Consider the following 18,412-nt stretch of genomic DNA (forward strand, 5'->3'; position numbering starts at 1 on the left):
CATCTAAGGTGGCCGCTATTCGGGTTGCCACCACCCCGACGAATAAGGCGGAATTGCAGCCTTCTTGGGCCTGCTCAATTTTTATGCTGTTTTTATTCCCCATAAGGCGTCCATAGCCGAGCCTTTGCATTGACTCCTGGATTCCAATGCGCCTTGGCATTGGAGCCCGGTGGCTGCCACCTCCTTCTGGGCTGTCAAAGATGCCCTGACATCACGGTCTGTCCTCGTCCAATACGATACTGGCCTTCCCCTCTCGCTGACTTGTGACACCTCCCTGTATGGCGTGGGGGTGGTCTTGAGTCATGTTTTTCCTAACGGCACTGAAGCCCCTATTGCTTTTTATTCATGCACACTCTCAGCCCTTGAGAGGAACTATAGTCAATTGGAGCGGGAAGCTTTAGCGACTGTCGCTGGAGTGAAGCATTTCCATGACTACGTCTATGGATGTTTCTTCCATTTAGTCACTGACCATAAGCCCCTTCTGGGTTTACTGGCCGGCGACCACTGCACGCCATTGATCCTTTCCCCCCGCATGTCTAGATGGGCTGAGTTTTTGTCTGCCTACTCTTATGAACTGCACTATTGGCCGGGCTTGGCTATTGGGCACGCGGATGCCCTTAGCTGCTGTCCTTTGCCAGTTCCTGTTCGGGACCCTGCCCCTACTGCCACTGTCCTTTTGGTTGAGGAACAGCAGTTCCCCTTGTCCACTTCGGACGTTAGGGTCTCATCCGCTAGTGACCCTGTCATCGCTTGTGTGATCGACTGGGTGCACAGGGCCTGGCCAAAAGGGCTGGTTCCGCCTGAGTTTGTGCCGTTCTTCCGGAGGCAGCATGAATTGTCTGTACTCAAGGGGTGCCTTCTATGGGGTGGCAGGGTGGTAGTTCCTCCCCCGCTGAGGGCCCAGGTTCTTGCGCACCTCCATGAGGCCCATCCTGGCATTGCCCATATGAAAGTCCTGGGCCGCGGCTATGTATGGTGGCCCAGAATGGACCACGAAATTGAGAACTGGGTGGCAGCCTGTGCTCCGTGTCAGCTGTCCTGGCCGGCTCCCCCAGCAGTGCCCATCCATGACTGGGAAGCCCCTAGAGCACCCTGGGCATGTATCCATCTAGATTTTGCTGGCCCGTTTCGGGGACGAAATTTCCTGATCATAGTAGACGCCTACTCTAAATGGGTAGAGCTGACTCTAATGACCACCACGACCACTGAGGCAGTGATCCGTGTCCTAAAGGGGCTGTTCATGACCCATGGCTGCCGGACACCCTAGTAACAGATAACGGCCCCCAGTTCACCACGGCACCCTTCCAGTTGTTCTTGGCTAAGCTTGGCTTTCACCACACCACCACAGCTCCTTACCATCTGGCCGCTAATGGCCTGGCGGAAAGGGCCATGAGATCGGCCAAAGAGGCCTTGGGCCGTCTGGGCCCATCCAATTGGCACCACAACATCTGTCAGTACTTGCTGGCACAACACACTACACCCTGCCCGGTCACCAAGGCTTGCCCAGCTGAGCTGCTCATGGGACGGAGGCTACGAACAACACTGGATTGGCTGCATCCCGAGTACACGCCTGACAGATTGCAGACCTCGAAATACCCAGTCCGGGCCTTCACGGTTGGGGATCCTGTATTTGCCCAAAACTTTAGTTCCGATGTGAAATGGTGCCCTGGAGTTGTTATCCAATTAACTGGACCATACTTTTACAGGATTCAGTTTACCGATGGACGAGTATGGCGGTGACACATAAATCAACTGTGGCGACGAACTCCGGATGCAGCTTATCCATTGCCAGGGCTGGAGGCACCTTTACCGGACAACGTTAACACTCCAGACTCTCCACCAGTTATGCCTGTCCCCAATGGGTCAACTACACTCAACTCGCCCTCAGCGGTACACTCACCTGATGCATCAAGGTCCTCAAGGGTTCCGGCTTCGACCACAGTACCAGCTCTTGAAGTTCCGGAGAGTGTCGCTCCAACTCCGCCTCCTACGGCGGCCCCGCCTGAACTGAGAAGATCAGGGCAGAGCTGGCATCATCCGGCGTACCTAGAGGACTACGCATGCGCCATTCGGGTGGGAAGGGGTGTTAAGTCCTCAGAGTTACGTCCGACCCGTTGACGTCACTATTGCCACCCTGCTCTAATTGGTTAGGATGCGAGCAGGCAAAAATGGGAAAAACTCAGTTATCCTATTGGTTTCTTCCGACTGACAGACTGCTATTTAAGCAGCTGTCAGCTGGGCTTGTTGTTGTTCTGTTGTATGCAAGTTAGAAGTTGACTGGTTATTAAATAAAGAGTTGTGTTATGCAAAGCCGAGCCTCTGCGTCCCATTTGTTCTCTAGGACAGAACACTTTTAAAATCTCTGATCTCATCATCCATCTCTTTCTATTTTTCCCCTTTCTTTAATATGGCAAATACTGGATTATGATCCGCCCAATCATTCGTCATAATTCTAATCTCTGCCACTAAAGAGTTAAGTTCTTGTGTCATCCAAATCATGTTCAACCTGGACCACGATTTGTGTCTAGGGGAATAATAAGTAAATTGTTCTTTTGTCGGATTGTGCTCATGCCATGTATCTTTCAATCCTAATTCCTCTCTCATTTCGTTATAAACGGCTGGTAAGATCTTCCTATCTTGTCCTCCATTTCTTTTCTTTTTACTTTCCCCTGTTTTGTAATCCTGTGTCCTATTAACAACTGTGTGAAAGTCGCCCAGAAGACATACTTGCTCATAGTCCAAGTCTCGGATTTCTCTTCGTATTTTTCGGAAGAATGATTTAGTATTGTTTAGTATTTATATTTATATTTATATTTAATACTAATGTTTAGTATTCAGGGCATAAATTCCTGTCAATAAAACTTTACTCTGTAATAATTCCACCTCTAATATTAATATTCTTCCCTCTTCATCTGCAAAAAGTTGTTTCGGGGAGAGATATTCCTTTACATATATTGCTACGCCTCTCTTTCTCTCCTCTGAGGCCGCTACAAACAATTTCCCTGCTTTAAGGCATTTCAATAATTTAGCTTGTGACAATTTAATGTGCGTTTCTTGCATACAAATTATATCCACATTAGTTTTCACAATTTTGGTTAGTATACGCCTCCTCTTTGTCAGAGCATTGAGGCCATTGACATTTACTGTCAAAAGTCTCACTCCTTGATCCATCTCTATCTATTGATCCCTTTAGTTTTAGCTGCTAAACGAGTTTCAATCCTGTATTCTTCTAATTCTCCTTCCTCCACCTTCCTCCCATCTCGTTTCCCCTTTCCATGGTGCACTTGTGTTCCTCTCTCATTTCTCCACTCCTTCTTCTGGTCTCTCTGATTCTCTTTAACTGTTTCTTTGTCTCTTTCACTTTCAATAGGTCCAAAAAAGTTTTCACAAAATTCTTGTGCATCCTGTATGTTTTCGATTTTAATCTTCCGATCTTGCCAAGTTACCAAAAGCCCTTCAGGTAGTAACCATCGGTATGGCACATTGTGTTTCCTTAATTGCGTGGTTATGAATTGGTAACTCTGTCTCTGCTCTCGCACCCTTCTAGGGATCTGTTTTAGAAATGTAATCTGCCGTCCTTTGTATGTAATGTTCTGGTCCCTAGCCTTATGAAGGGTTTCATCTCTGAGCGCCTTTTTGGTAAGTCTTATGTGAATTTCCCTGGGCAAGTTATGACGTCTCGCATAGTTGGTGTAAACACGATAGGCTTCATCTATCTCGCCATAGACCTCTTCCTTCTTTTTCCCCACTACGTCTGCAATCACTTCTCCTACGATTTCCTCCAGCTGTTCCTCTCTATCCTCCACCACATTTTGTAGACGTAAAAAGAAAGCAGACTTCTCCATCTCTAAAAATACTACTTCCTCCTCAAGTTTCCCAACCGCTTGAGCACATCTTCTTTCACATTTATCTATCTGAGTTTCAACTCTTTCAGTGGTTTTTTCAACCTCTATCAATCTCTCCTCATGTTTAGAAAGAGTTGTTCTCATCTCTCCCAATGTCTCTTTAATTAGTTTCATCTCTCCTCTTAGTTCACTCATCTCGGTTTTCAGGTCCTCGAAATTTTTAGATGTGGCTTCTTGATTCTTCTCCATTAATTCTTGAATATTTTGGAACATCATCTGCATTCCTTGCATTGTGATTGGTTTCTCTGATGTTGGTAGATTTTCAGATGACTTTCTTAGCCCTGGAGGTGTTGTTATCGGCGAAGATGCCACTGTAGAGGCTATATGTTTTTTCATCACTTTTGTGGAGGTTACTGTGGTAGACATTGATTAAACAGAGGAAACTTTTCCAAATTATCATACGCTAGTGTTATGTAGTCTATTTAAATTTGCACAATCAATCCGCTTTCTCCCTTGCTTCACTCCTATTGGTGTATACTCTCAGTTTTCCATATTTATAACCATATATCAATTCAACTTTATCTTATATATCTACAATTAAATAAAATTTATATATCTGTATATACAAATTATTATATCAAATTATATTAAATAGTAAATCTAAATAGGTAATTATATACTCAATCAATTCATCCACAATTATTATATACAATTAATAAATATTAGCAATATTAGTTGTTAATTATATCTTCAAAAAGACATTAGTCTCCAATCTTAAATCAGTTTGTCCAGATAGTTAAGATAATCAGGAAAGGGCTCACTGTCACGCTGAACTCCCGGGTAGGAAGGGGGATTAGGAGAAAGATTTACCCCCTAATCATCACCAGCTTTATAAAGTTAATAATTCACAGTATACTGTTCTTTTATCCGCTGAGATTCAGTTCTTATCTCAGCTAAAAACTTCCATTAACTCCAATAATCACCAACACGCAATCCAATTCAGTCATACTTCCGGTTCCTTCCAATTCCACAGCAGCGAGATCGCAAAAAGCTTTGTGAGTAAAAACTTCTTTCACTTCTAATCTGGGCTGCCGCTATTCTCTCGGGTCGCTACATAGTCCCTGCAGTTTAGAATCCAATTTCCTTCTTCTTCTTATCCCATCTCGTTCTGTCCTGTCTCCCCGTGCCGGTCAAAACCGCAGCGTCATTGGCTTCGGGGGCGCTATTTCGCGGCCCTCTTCCTGTTCTCCGGATCCTCAGAGCTCGCGTTTTGTTATGGCGAGGGGGTCGCACTCCCTCTCCTCGCCTCCGAAAAAAGCCCCTCTGCTCCCCCAACCTCTCCGGGGCTGAGAATGGCAAAAGAAAAGCCGCGGAGACTCAAAAAAATTGATCGGCACCACAGAGCTCGCGCCACATCGATCTTCCGCCCTGACAGCTGCACCAGAAGTCTCCGATTTCATTTTCTTTTCTTTTTTAAAAAACCTATCATGCCAAGGAACCAGCATGGACCCCATCCACTCTTTCCCAATGAAACAGGATGCCCTGATTTTATAGCCACCTAACATCTTCTCTTTAAAATTCTACAATTTTATTTTTTTAACTTTTTAAATAATCCATCCAAAGCTGACAAGCGATCACCTGGCTGAAAGGCAGGAACTGAACCTTTTTCAAATAGGAAACCTCAGTATTTTCTAGGCCCAGAACCTGGGATGCCACACAATGCCATTTTGCCTTTTTTTTCTTTTTTTGCAATCTCTCATTATCGTAGGATCTAAAACTCTCAACTTTTCCCTACTTCCTAATCCTAACTGGTCCCTTCCTCTTCTAAAGCAAGCAAGAACCCAGAAATTTGGCCTCTACATTGCCCTCCGTTTCAAGCAAACCAGAGGAACCCAAGAGAGGATCCCAACCCCAGTTCTTCCCTTCAACATTTGGGGATCCTCAGCCTGCACTCTATCGCCCCCAAACTCATTCACCCACCGACGATGCCAATGGAAGGGAAACGATGGCCAATTGCAGCGGTGACAGCAGGAGCAGCAGCTCTCCTCCCGAAAGCCCAGAGAGAAAGAAGGGGTGGAGAATGGACTCTACCACTCAGCAACGTGGGGTGGGGGGGAAAGGCTAAGAACTTATCCCGGGCAAACTCCTCCCTCTCCTGAAGGGTGACTTTTTAAATATATCCTGCACCCAGATCCAACCCAGTGGTTCCATCTGCATCCATTTCCAGGAAGACGAATCTTCCCACTGCCTTTCAGTAGCCTCCCCATGCCTGCAAAGAATGGTATGGCCTTCCCGGCTTCAAGCTGAATGGAAGACGCGTATGTTAAAGGTCCAAGACAGGGTTGGGTTACATCAGCGTTGCTCAATCTTTAGACTCTATTGGTGTTTTCCGATGGTCTTAGGTGACCCCTGTGAAAGGGTCGTTCGACCCTCAAAGGGGTCATGACCCATAGGTTGAGAACCGCTGTCCTAGGGGAAAGAACTTCCTAGCCGATACCCTATCCAGAATGCCCCAGTACAATAGCACCAAGTCAGAGATAGTCAAGCTCTTGCTCCCAGCTTCCCAGCTAGCCGCTAAAGTAATGACCAGGGCGCAAGAAAAACTGGACCTACCAACTGACAATGCTACCACACAAGCATTCAAACAGGCACTCCTCATAGATGACTGGTTCCAGGCGCATAAGAACACTTGCTTGCTAAAAGATGGCCTGGCATGGATGGAAGGGAGGGAAAATGTATGTCCCAGCTGGCCAGAGACCCAACCTCATGAAAGGCTGCCACAACTCAAAGCTAGCTGGCCACTTTCAATTTGTAAAAACACTGCACTTGATAAAAAGGCAATTCTGGTGGACTTCCTTGAAGAAAGACATAGAAAGCTACGTGGCCAGTTATCTTGTCTGTGTAGCCACAATGAGAAGGCAAGAAAAACCCCCAGAGCTACTGCAAACAGTAGCCGAACCATCAGCACCATGGAGAGAGATCTCTGGATTTCATAGTAGAACTGCTGGACAGTGTAGGAAACACTGTCATTTGGGTAGTGACAGACCTGTTTTCCTAGCAGGTTCACTTCATACCTTGCCAGAAAATCCCCACTGTCAGAAATCTAGCCAAAATGTTCCTAAACCAGATATATTGATTGTACGGAGCCCCCCAGAGGATTATATCTCACTGCTCGTGTGTGTGTGTGTGTGTTCCAATTCACATCAAAGCTCTGGAGAGCTTTCCTAAACCTTCTGGGGACTGATCAAAGCCTGAGTTCTGTCATCATCCTCAAACAAATAGGGGGATAGAAGGAATGAATGGGGTTCTAGAGCAGTATCTAAGGTTGCTTCATCAACTACCAACAAGATAATTGTACCAACCTCTTGCCTTTTGCAGAGGTTGCTTATAATAATGCAGTGGACTCCAGCAGTGGATTCACCCCATTTAGAGTTGCCACCGGCCAGGAATTCAACCCAATGCCAGAACTACCAGCAGAAGAACCCACAATATCCTCCCTTAAGGAGTGGATACATCAACTGCAAAACACCTGGCCGGTAGTAAGGAAAGCACTCAGTGATGCTAGAGCACCGTTCAAAGCACAGGCTGATAAGAAATGAACAGAACCTAAACCATTTAAAATAGGGGACAGGGTCTATCGCTCTACCAAATTTCTACAATCCTTACAACCCTCCAAGAAATTAGGACCGAAATACATAGGACCTTTCCCCATTACCTGGATTATAAATCCGGTGACAGTTGAATTACTACTACCAAAAACCCTCAGGCAACTGCATCCTGTATTTCACTGCAGCTTGCTGAAACCAGAAATCTCCCCACTCAGGCACCACCTCCTCCTATTATGGTCGAAGGAGAACAACACTTTGAGATCAAGGAAATCCCTGACTCACGCATACACCATGGTGTCATGTAATACTTAGTATCCTGGAAGCACTTGCCTCCGTCCCAAAATGAATGGGTAGCTAAGAAACATGTCAGAGCCTCCATGTTACTGAGACAATTTTATGCCCAATATCTTGATAAACCTAACTAAACAATTGCTCTGTATCTCCCCTTCTGTTTCCTTTCCAGGTGGACTTCTCATTCTCCTAGGGAGGCAGCATGTCAGATCCCAGAGATCCCTATCCGGATGCTGCCATTCTGGTGGGGAGGGGGCCTGGAGGCATTCCTCAGTTTATAATCTTTCTGGTGCATGTTTAGCCTGTGCTTTGATTTACCTTCCTGGGAACGAAACGGGGGAGGGCCATCTGTTTTGTCTCAGCTCCGGAGCCTCCAGCAAGCAATGCCTGAGAATAGCTTCTTAGCACCTTCTCAGCCTGCGATTCTCAAAACATCTCCACACTGCGGATTGGTTTATTCAACAATGGACTGAGGGGAGGGATCTCTAACTGTTTTAATCTAATGGAATTTGCACGTGACTTTCTGCATTCTTTGTCTTGCTATCACTTTCCTTTCAATAAAAGTTTCCTTTTGAAATGCCAATTGTTTCAAGAGTTCTACTTTCTTGAGCGGAGAGGAGAGGCAAGGCCTTACAGAATCACTCACACTCTCTCAGCCCAGCCTGCTTCATGCGGTCATTATAAGAGTAAAAGGAAAGCACTCCACTTAACCTCGTAAGAAAAGACTGGATACAAATACATACATAAACTGAAATAAAGCTCCTTTAGCCTATGCAAACTCTGCTTTACAACTGATCTGAGCTGTATTTTACCTGTAGATACCCTTATTATCTCTGTATGCAAAACTCATTAGCACTGAATGATAAGGCATTTTGGCCCAGTATTTTATATGAACACCACTCAAGTAATTAGTTTGTGGCTCAGCATGTTGTATGAACCCAGAAAACGAGGTTAATTGAGCTGTCAATCAGAACACACATATTTTGCAAATCCAACAAATGAAAGTGGGCAGGGTCGCTCATGCAGTGGTGCCAATACATCTGGCTGGATGGAAGGTTCATAAAGCAGCAGCAGCTGCTGCAGAAGGAAGAGCAGCCATTTGTCTCAGCAGCTTCCAGATTTACCTCCTGTAGAACAGCGGGGGCCCATTTGCCCAGACTGCTGTTGGCTGGGTCAGGGACACTGGGCCAGAACTGCGTCTTCATCCTGAGGGTGAGTTGGGGAGAACAGAGGGAGAGAGAAGCACCTGGTTAGTTTGGAACTCTGATGGCCAGAGAGAAGATCTACACCATGTTGTGTTCCTGTCTAATATGTGAATCAACACAATCTGTCAACACAACACATCAACACAGATAACTGGAACATGGGTCAGGGAATTTTCTCTCAGGAGAAATAGCTCCTTAAGAGGGAAATTCTGTCATACATGCATACAAACTCATACATATGAGTTTGGGATCTTGTCTTCACACAATCTGCAATACACACACACAAACACACACATACACTATCTCTATATCTTAAGCTAGATCAGGTGTGAGGGACTATGGCCCTTTTATGACTTGTGGACTTCAACTCCCAGAATTCCTGAGCCAGCCAGGTATATCATCATCTATATCATCATTTATATCTCTCTTTATATAGTCATTCTCTCTCACAGTCACTTCTCTCAGCCCAACCCAGCTCCTACAGTTTTTGTTGTGGGGAAAACAGGAGGAGGAAGGGCTATTCACTTTGTTTGCTGCCTTATAAAGTAATAAAAGTGGGATCTGTGCGTCTATGTGACTGAGTGAGTTTGCGGTCTTTACACATTCTGGGTCCTACATATGACATTTGGCATGTATTCTTTTGTTTCATACTAGCATCTTTTGTTTTTTTAGTGTTTAGATAAGTAAATTCTTGAAAATATTTAGTGGCATTTAGTGCTCCCCCCCAAATCATGGCACCAGTTGCTGCTCATTGTTGGAGCCTCTCCTAAACCACTCCTCCTCGCCTTATTTCATGATTTGATGTCAAGAGGAGCTGATCTCAGTTTGAAGGAAACATCATCATGTTCCCTTCCCCCATCTGCTAGCCTTTCCTTCCTGGACTTGGATAACCCTAAATTCCCCATGAAACAGGGAAATGGAGGGAGTTCTTCTTTGAAAGAGAGTGAGGTTGACAAAAACCCCTAGAGAGGATGTGGGAGTGAAGTCCACCTCGCTCTCTTTCAAAGAAGAACTTGTCCAATCCTCTCTGCCTGCCACCTTCCACTTTCATATCCAAAGGTGTGCAGCTATGGTCTTTGCCCTCCCTCCTCCTTTGTTACCATAGAATTTTTTTTTCTGCTTTACCTCTGGCCCCCACCCCACTGTTTCTGGCTGGGGCTCTCTGCTATCTCCTGTGCTTGTCCATGGGAGTCTAAACTCAGGTGACAAAGTGATGCTCTACAGCTTCTGACTTCCTCCTCCACGTACCTTTTGCTCTTCTGAAAGCAGATGACCATGCCAATTATCATGGCCAAGAGCAGCCCAATGAGTAAGTACACAATGGTGATATCCAGGTATTCTGGAAGAGAGAGCAAGTGAAAGAGAGAGCAAATGGGTGGATTAGTGACCATCTCCCACACATGGAACTAAAGTGGGACCCTGCGGTGGGCCCAGTTCAGAGAGTACTTGCCCATAAGCCAACTGGCTGCATTGTTGTGCCTGCTAGTCTTTGACCAAAGTAAAAATGAACTAGCACTTCATCAAGCGATACTTTGTAGTGTAAAAATGGATGTGGAAGAATGAGGTTGTGCAATTTACAGGTAGTCCTTGACTTATGACCACAATTGAGCCCAATATTTATGTGGCCATGAAACAGTTCTTAAGTGAGTTTTGCCCAATTTTACAACTTTCCTTGCCACAATTGACGAGTATTAAATGAATCACTGCAGTGCAGCTGTTAAGTCAGTAACATGGTTTTTAAGTGAATCTGGCTTGCCCATTGATTTTGTTTGTCAGAAGCTTACAAAAAGTGATCACATGATCCTGGCATATTGACCATCATAAATATAAGCCAGCTGCCAAGCATCTGAATCTTGATTACGTGACCATAGGAATGTTGCAACTAGTAAGTGTGAAAAACGGTCATAAGTCACTTTTTTCAGTGCCGTTGTAACTTTGAACAGTCAGTAAATTAATTGTAGTTGTAAGTCAAGGCCTATTTGTATTTACACAGATGGGCTTGTAACAACTGTTGGATGCGATTAGGAAGCCCTGGAGGAATTGGCCCCAACTAACCACTTCCTTTGAGGCTGAGAGTCCCCAGAGAATAGCTATGGAGAAAATTCCATAACTCTTCAAGGATGCGCGATCTCTTTGGAATGTTCAGGGAGAAAAAATAATCTTGTTTGCCTCTTTTAAGGCCTTTGGTTGTTCCTTTCACATTAAGAACAGCAGCATAAAAATATTTTTTGAAGGCAAAAGGATGAGCAGGTTTCAATCTTGTGAATTGCTGATGCCTCCCAAAAGTTCTCGAAAGCAGGGGTCTCCAAACCTGGCCACCTTAAGGCTTGGGGACCAACTCTCAGAATTCCGTAGCCAGCCAGTCTCCAAGCCTTAAAGTGGCCAGGTTTGGAGACCCCCGCTGAAAAGGACCAGGAGAATGGGAGAATCGGGCTATGACTGACTCTCCCATTCAAGTGAGCCAGGCACACGGACCAGGGAGGACAAAGGGGCATTTTTATGAGGCACTGAATCAGAACAACGAGCCATCTTTAGCCAACCATTCTGTATATCCATTTTTGTTAAGTTTTTTAATCTCAAGACCCCTTCTCACTTTTGAAAATTATGAAGGACCCCAAAAGAGCTTTTGTTTGTATCGGTGATATTTATCAATATATACTGTAATAAAATTTTAAATTGTACATTTGTAGAATAGTTACTAAATAAAATAAAGTTAACAACGTGAAGCAGTCTAGTGCTATTGCTGTCTTCAATATCTGGCAAATAATTTAGATTTTTGTGGACCTGTGAGATGCTGTGGAGGGACCTCCAGGGCTGCTTGGACCACACTTTAAGAAACACATGTAGGTGGGGGAAAAAAAACAAAACTTTGATTTTGGGTTTGGCTGTTGTTATTATAGAAATGGCTAGTATATATTATCTGTACCTTATCTTATTCTACCGCGCCAAAAAGAGCTGGAAGTCAATGCTTCACTTTTCCTTCTCTTCTTACCCTTTCCCCCTTTTCTTCCCCTCTTTTCCCATTATTTTATTTTTCCTTTTTATATCTGCATTTTATATTTTGATAAATTAATAGAAATATATTCAAAGAAACACTGCTGCAGCATGCAAAAGGAATGGCTGGGAAGGGCAAGGGGCGGGGGGTGGGGGGTGGGGGTGGCATGAGAAAATGCATCAGGGAGGCTTTCCTTAATTCACATGAGGAGAAAGGGAGGGAGGGAGAAACACACTCCAACCTGCAAGGTTCTGTTCCTAGAGCTGTTACAGTAAAAGTAACACCTGCCTAAGTGGCCTTGATTTCCTAGTCTAGTCTACCTTGTAGGGCTGATGTACAGGCAGTCCTCGACTTGCAACCATTTGTTCAGTGCTGCAGCAGCCCCGCTGTCATGTGAGCAAAATTTGGGTGCTTGGCAGCCTGCCTACATTTATAACTGCAGGGGCGCTGCAATCCGCCACCCCCCCCGTCTCCCTCAGTTTAGGCTGCCCTGCACAATGGCATTTGGCAGTGTCAAGGCTGGGGCTGAACCAGGGCCCAGGACCTTCAGCAATACCAGCCAGATTTTCCAAGCTTTGCTCGATTTGGAGAATGAGGCGTCCAAAGCACCACAAGAATTCTGGAGGTGATGGCAAATGGCCTTGACTGCAGAAGGCCCCAGGCCGTCCTTCTAGGCCCACCCCCAGCACTGCCCCCAGTGAGGGCTGTACTGCAGGGTCAGGCTGGGGTGGCTTTGCACCACACTCAGCACCCCCAACTCACAGGCGGCTTGTGCCAGACCTCCCACAGCATCACCCACACCCCCTGAGATAGCCCCATGCTTCTTACCTGGGACTCTGCTAAACCACCTGCAAGATTATTAACCATCACAACCAGGAGTGCTGGGGTAGCAATCATAGAGAGAAATGGACATGTAATGTCTGTCAACAATCACTTTGCTCAACGACCAAGTTAGGGTCCCAACTGTAGTTGTACGTCAAGGACTACTTGCATCCTTTACACCTCTAGGAAAATCCTACACTCTCAAATGGCTTATTGATTTATATGCCTAATAATTTCCATGGCTTTCCATTTCCATGGCCCCAGTTAACTTTCCCAACCCCAAACGGCCAGGATTTTCCTTACCCATGTCCTTGGTGGTGATCACAAGGCTGGTCCCATTGGTGCTCCCACCCATTGTAGAGGCCATGAGATGCAGGCTGTACATCCTTGAAGGCCAAAGACCTGAGATGGTCAGCATGTCTACAGAAGCATTCACAGCAACACCTGAAGAAAAAAGTTGGCAATACTTTGCTATTGTTTCAGAAGCCAAAAGGAAGGCTGTAGAACAATAATGATGGGAGGCATCATTCTTCAGACTCCTCCTAAAGGTTTTTGCTTGTGATGATTAGGTGTGGCACAAACAGCACCTTGGGCGCCAAAGTCTTGGCAAAGATAGGGCAACCTGTAGCACTCCAGAAAATTGTCTGTTAAAATCAACTCCTATCAACCACTGGCGCTGCCATACTAGTTAGTATCTTCTAACACATCTAGAAGATACTATTCTTTCTCTTCTAATATTAATATTCATCGGGCCCTGAAAACACATCTTTTTCACCTAGCTGGGCTGGCTTGATCCCATCCCTTCGATTTTAATTTGTAATTGGTTTTAACCCGGGTTGTTTTAAATGGATAGCCAAATTATTTAATGTTTTTAAATTGCTTTTAAATTTAATATGTTATGTTTTACCATGGCTGTTCACCGCCCTGAGTCCTGTTGGAGAAGGGCGGTATACAAATTAAATAAAATAAAAAAATAAAATAAATAAATGATCCAAGCAGCAAACATATTTAGAAATGCTCGGTTATCTATTTATTAATTTATATACTGTCCACCTCACTATCCAGAGATATCGGTTTCATTCAAGACAATGATGAATCCACATACAGACGGGAGGTTGAACAACTAGCCTCATGGTGCGACCAGAACAATCTGGGACTGAACACACTCAAAACCATAGAAATGGTGGTGGACTTTAGGAGAAACCCTCCCATACTACCACCTCTTACAATACTAGACAACAGAGTATCAACAGCAGAGACCTTCAAATTTCTAAATTCTACCATAACTCAAGACCTAAAATGGACACCTAACTTCAAAAACGTCATCAAAAAAGCACAACAAAGAATGTTCTTTCTGCACCAACTCAAAAAGCTCAAGCTGCCCACGGAGCTGCTGATACAGTTCTACAGAGGAAGTATTGAGTCTGTCATCTGCACTTCAATTACTACCAGCCTGCCTTCCACTGAGGACCTGTATACTGCACAAGTCAAAAAGAAGGCTGTGAAAATATTTACAGACCCCTCGCATCCTGGACATAAACTGTTTCAACTCCTACCCTCAAAACGATGTTATAGAGCACTGCACATCAGAACAACTAGACACAAGAACAGTTTTTCCCCGAACGCCATCACTTTTCCCTCAACACTGTCAAACTAGTTATTAAGTCTGCATTACTATTAATCTTGTCATCGTTCCTATCACCCATCTCCTCCCGCTTATGACTGTATGACTGTAACCTTGTTGCTAGTATCCTTGCAATTTATATTGACTGTTTCTCTATGACTATCATTAAGTGCTGTACCTTATGATTCTTGATGAATGTATCTTTTCTTTTATGTACACTGAGAGCGTATGCACCAAGACAAATTCCTTGTGTGTCCAATCACACTTGGCCAAAAAAGAATTTTATTCTGTTCTGTTCTGTTCTGTTCAGGTTTTTATTGTCAAATCAGTTATTATCAAAAAGAGTGCAACTTGTCTCTTTTGGTGTGCCCGGAGCACATTTGGTGTGCACACCAAATGGCCAGTCCAAGGGGAGGATGGGATGCCTGATATGCTGCTTCCCCAATGCCCCTCCCAGCAAATCTTTTCTACCCTATTTCCTGTTTATTGGACTGAAGGTATTTTATTTGGACTAAGTTCCTTCCATCTGCTGTTTTTCCTCTAAGTTCACTTTTTGAAAAGAAAGATCCAATTTCTTAAAGATAAATGTTTCCCATGTCCAGTCATGTCTGACTCTAGGAGACATTACCCATTTCCGTTTCTTAGCTGAGGAGCCAGCGTTTTCTGAAGAGCCTTTATGCGGTTATCTTGTCACAAGTAAATGCCTTATTCTCCAATATGTAAATAGTGTATAACCAGAGTATCAGGGGTTAACTTATTCTTCATCATTTAATATATTCATATTTAACCACTCTCACATCTTGCTCCGCCTTGTGTATATAAAAGGAGCTGTATGCACCTCCTCCTTGCTTTTATCTGTGATTATTCAGTGAATATAGAATGCCTACTGTAAATAAACAGTGTTTTGTTTGAATACTTTATTCTTAAGTCAATTATTGAGTCTGATCCTTAAAATATTGCAACAATCTGGTAGCAGAGGATGGTTGAATTGACTCAATAAAACTTTAAATATGTCTAAGAGAGAAAACTCCAGAAACAAGAGAGAAAGACCCAACACCAGGGCATACAGTAAAGAAATGGAAGCAGATCAAGAAATGATCGATGAATCCACAACTGTAATATCGAGAGAATCTGAAGACTACACTACAGACAACGAAGAAATAATGGATGAAACTGATGACCAAGAAGAAAACGAGATAGAAAACAACGAACTCAGGTCAGAGATACTGAGACTCTTAAAAAGTCAAAAGAATGACGAAAATCTCATCGCGAACCTCCAAGACATAATAAGAAACAACGGAGCAGCGAGAGAGAAACACATTGTAACAGATGAACCTAAAGATTCAAAAATGGTGAGCGAACTGCCTGCAGATAAAAATATAACAAAAAAGAAAATTAACAGTCCCACGCAAAATTTTGAATGGCAGCCATCTTGGTTCCAACAGACCACTAAGATGAGCGAAGCAGAGCCAATCAGAAAGCAGGATTCAAAATATCTGGCGCGAAAAGCCTTACACGATGCAAAAAATAAAAAGGAGAAAATTTACTCCTCAGAAGAATCAGACACAGACATTGAAGAAACTTCAATAGAAATGCAAATAAAGTCAGCAATGAAAACGCTTTTTGCAGCATTCGGTCCAAAATTGAAAATCACAAAAGAATCAACAGAAGATAGCAGTCGAAAAATAAAGAAAAAGCAAACAAGCAAGCAAAAGTCTCAGGATCTACCTGCTTCTATCCAAACGACGAGAGCACCGACGCCTGAACCCAGAGAGCCCTGCAGATACCATCCCACACCACAAACGATCCCAGGAACCAGCGATCTCAACAAGAATAATCTCAACGAAAGAAAACGAGCGCCTGCTGTCACCTGGACTCCCAAGATCGAGCCGGAGACCGATTCCTCAGAAGAAGAATGCTACAAGGGAGCTGCAGCAGCGAGAACCTCTCCCGACAGCTCCAGGAGCGAAATGAACAACGCGCATGTGCAGAACTACGCAGACAGCTTCGGAGGACATGAAGAACAGAGAGAGCCATTCAGACTCGTTGCGAGCATACCCACACCATTCTGCAACTATCAACACTTGCAAGATCACGGACTACCCCCAGTTGTAAGTAATGGATCTAACAATATTGGGAATTTACCCAATGATTTCCCAAAACTGAGAATAGATGGTATTAATTTGCAGGAATGGTGTCAACAGCTTCAGGTTGTTTTTCTAAAAGAAAACTTATTATTTTTTATTACTAACCCCCCTAAAAGACCTTGGACTCTAAAATTGGACTGCCTACACCACAAAGCATTTTTCTTATTAATTTCTAGTATATCTCCTGCTATGTACCATAGTATTAAGCAAAATCTGACTGTCTCAGAAATTATCCAATGCATGTTTAAATTGTTTCACAGTGAAAGTGTAGCCACTACAACAAGAATGTCTAAAGATTTCTTCTCAGCTAGGATAAAGCCAGGGGTTACTATAAGTGAACATTTAATATCTTTAAACAAAATCAGAGCAGAGCTGCATTTAAGGGGAGAGATAATTTCAGATCAAACAATGAAGAGTGTTATCATTAACTCACTAGACCCATCATGGGATAACTATATATCACATTTAGACACAATCAATTTAGGGTATTTATCCATAGATAATTTATCAAATAAGCTAATAGCTGAAGATAATTCAAGAAGGAGTCGTTGTAACAAACACATAGAACATAAAGAAAGATATCGTGAATCAATTGAATGCCACAACTGTGGATCCAAAGAACATAATAGGAGGGATTGTCCTAAATTCCTTAGAGAAAGACAAAAAACTGACTACAGAAATAGATACCATAACAGACAATCATCCATTGATAGACATAGATATAGAAGTCCACCCAACTATAGAGAACGTAGAGGGGGCAGGGATAATTCAAAGGATAGAAGATCTGGTTCACTAAATGGATTAAACAAACATAACACAACTAGCATACAACAATCAGAGGATAATGATTGGCTCATTGATTCTGGGGCAACTAATCACACTACACATAACAAAAGTATATTTATTTTTTATTTATAGAAGATAAATTTGTAATTAAAGTAGCTAATCAAGAAAAAGTCCAAGTCATTGGTAGAGGAGATGTAAATTTACCCGGTCTGGGAAAAATAGAGGGGGTATTGCTAATACCAGAAATACCTCATAACATACTTAGTGCAATAAAACTAAGTAGAGATTCTGATATAAATATAGTATTCTCAAAAGGAAAAGCAACACTAGAGAAAAACAAAACTAGCTTAGGTAGTGTGGTTATCAAAGGAGGTCTACCATATTTAATCACAAAAGAAAGATGGTTACACAATATTGATTCCAACATGGAAGAAAACAATGACATAGATAATGGAGACAATAGCAATAGTGATAATGAAGAACATGAGACAATTCATAGTCACAAAGACACATCTATTAATGACACATCCAATGACAAAAAACCTAAAATTGGAAAACCAATTCATGATGAATGTGCGCATATTTTACATAGGAAATTAGGACATGCTAGTTTTCCTGTAGTGCAAAAGATGATTGAACATGCTGAAGGTGTTAAAATAAAAAATTGTAAAAACTATTTGGAATGCTCAGTATGTAAATCCACAAAACTCAGAACTAGTCCCAAACCAAGAAAGGCAACAAGATCAACTAATCAAATTTTTGATTTGGTACACATGGATTTAGTTGGTCCATTAACACCATCAATCACATATAGAAAACGTTATTTTCTGACTATTGTAGATGACTATAGTCGTTATGGGTTTGTCTATACTTTAAAGCACAAAGATGAAACCTTTCAGAAATTCAAAGAGTTTTACAAACGTGTAGAAACGCAACATAATGTTAAAATAAAACAAATTATGACAGATAGGGGATCTGAATTCATGTCAAAGGAATTCTCCCAATGGCTAAAAAACAAAGGGATGCTACATTTCACGTCTAGCCCTTTCTCTGCATTCCAAAATGGAGTGGTAGAGAGAAAGAACTCGA

General features: G+C 43.1%; 1 protein-coding gene across 1 annotated transcript in view; it reads right to left on the reverse strand.

Moving 5' to 3' along the window:
• Nucleotides 1-18,412, reverse strand: part of CSF3R (colony stimulating factor 3 receptor) — a 72,351-nt gene that overhangs the window by 22,337 nt on the left and 31,602 nt on the right. The window contains exons 13-15 of the mRNA XM_034413167.3: nucleotides 13,070-13,210; nucleotides 10,198-10,288; nucleotides 8,869-8,950 (exon numbers count right to left, since the gene is read on the reverse strand). Of these exons, the coding sequence (XP_034269058.3) occupies nucleotides 8,869-8,950; nucleotides 10,198-10,288; nucleotides 13,070-13,210 (314 nt within the window). The remainder of the gene's footprint in view (nucleotides 1-8,868; nucleotides 8,951-10,197; nucleotides 10,289-13,069; nucleotides 13,211-18,412) is intronic.

This window comes from Pantherophis guttatus, chromosome 10 (assembly GCF_059756535.1).
Source record: "Pantherophis guttatus breed Tessera chromosome 10, ASM5975653v1, whole genome shotgun sequence".
Lineage (NCBI taxonomy): Eukaryota > Metazoa > Chordata > Lepidosauria > Squamata > Colubridae > Pantherophis > Pantherophis guttatus.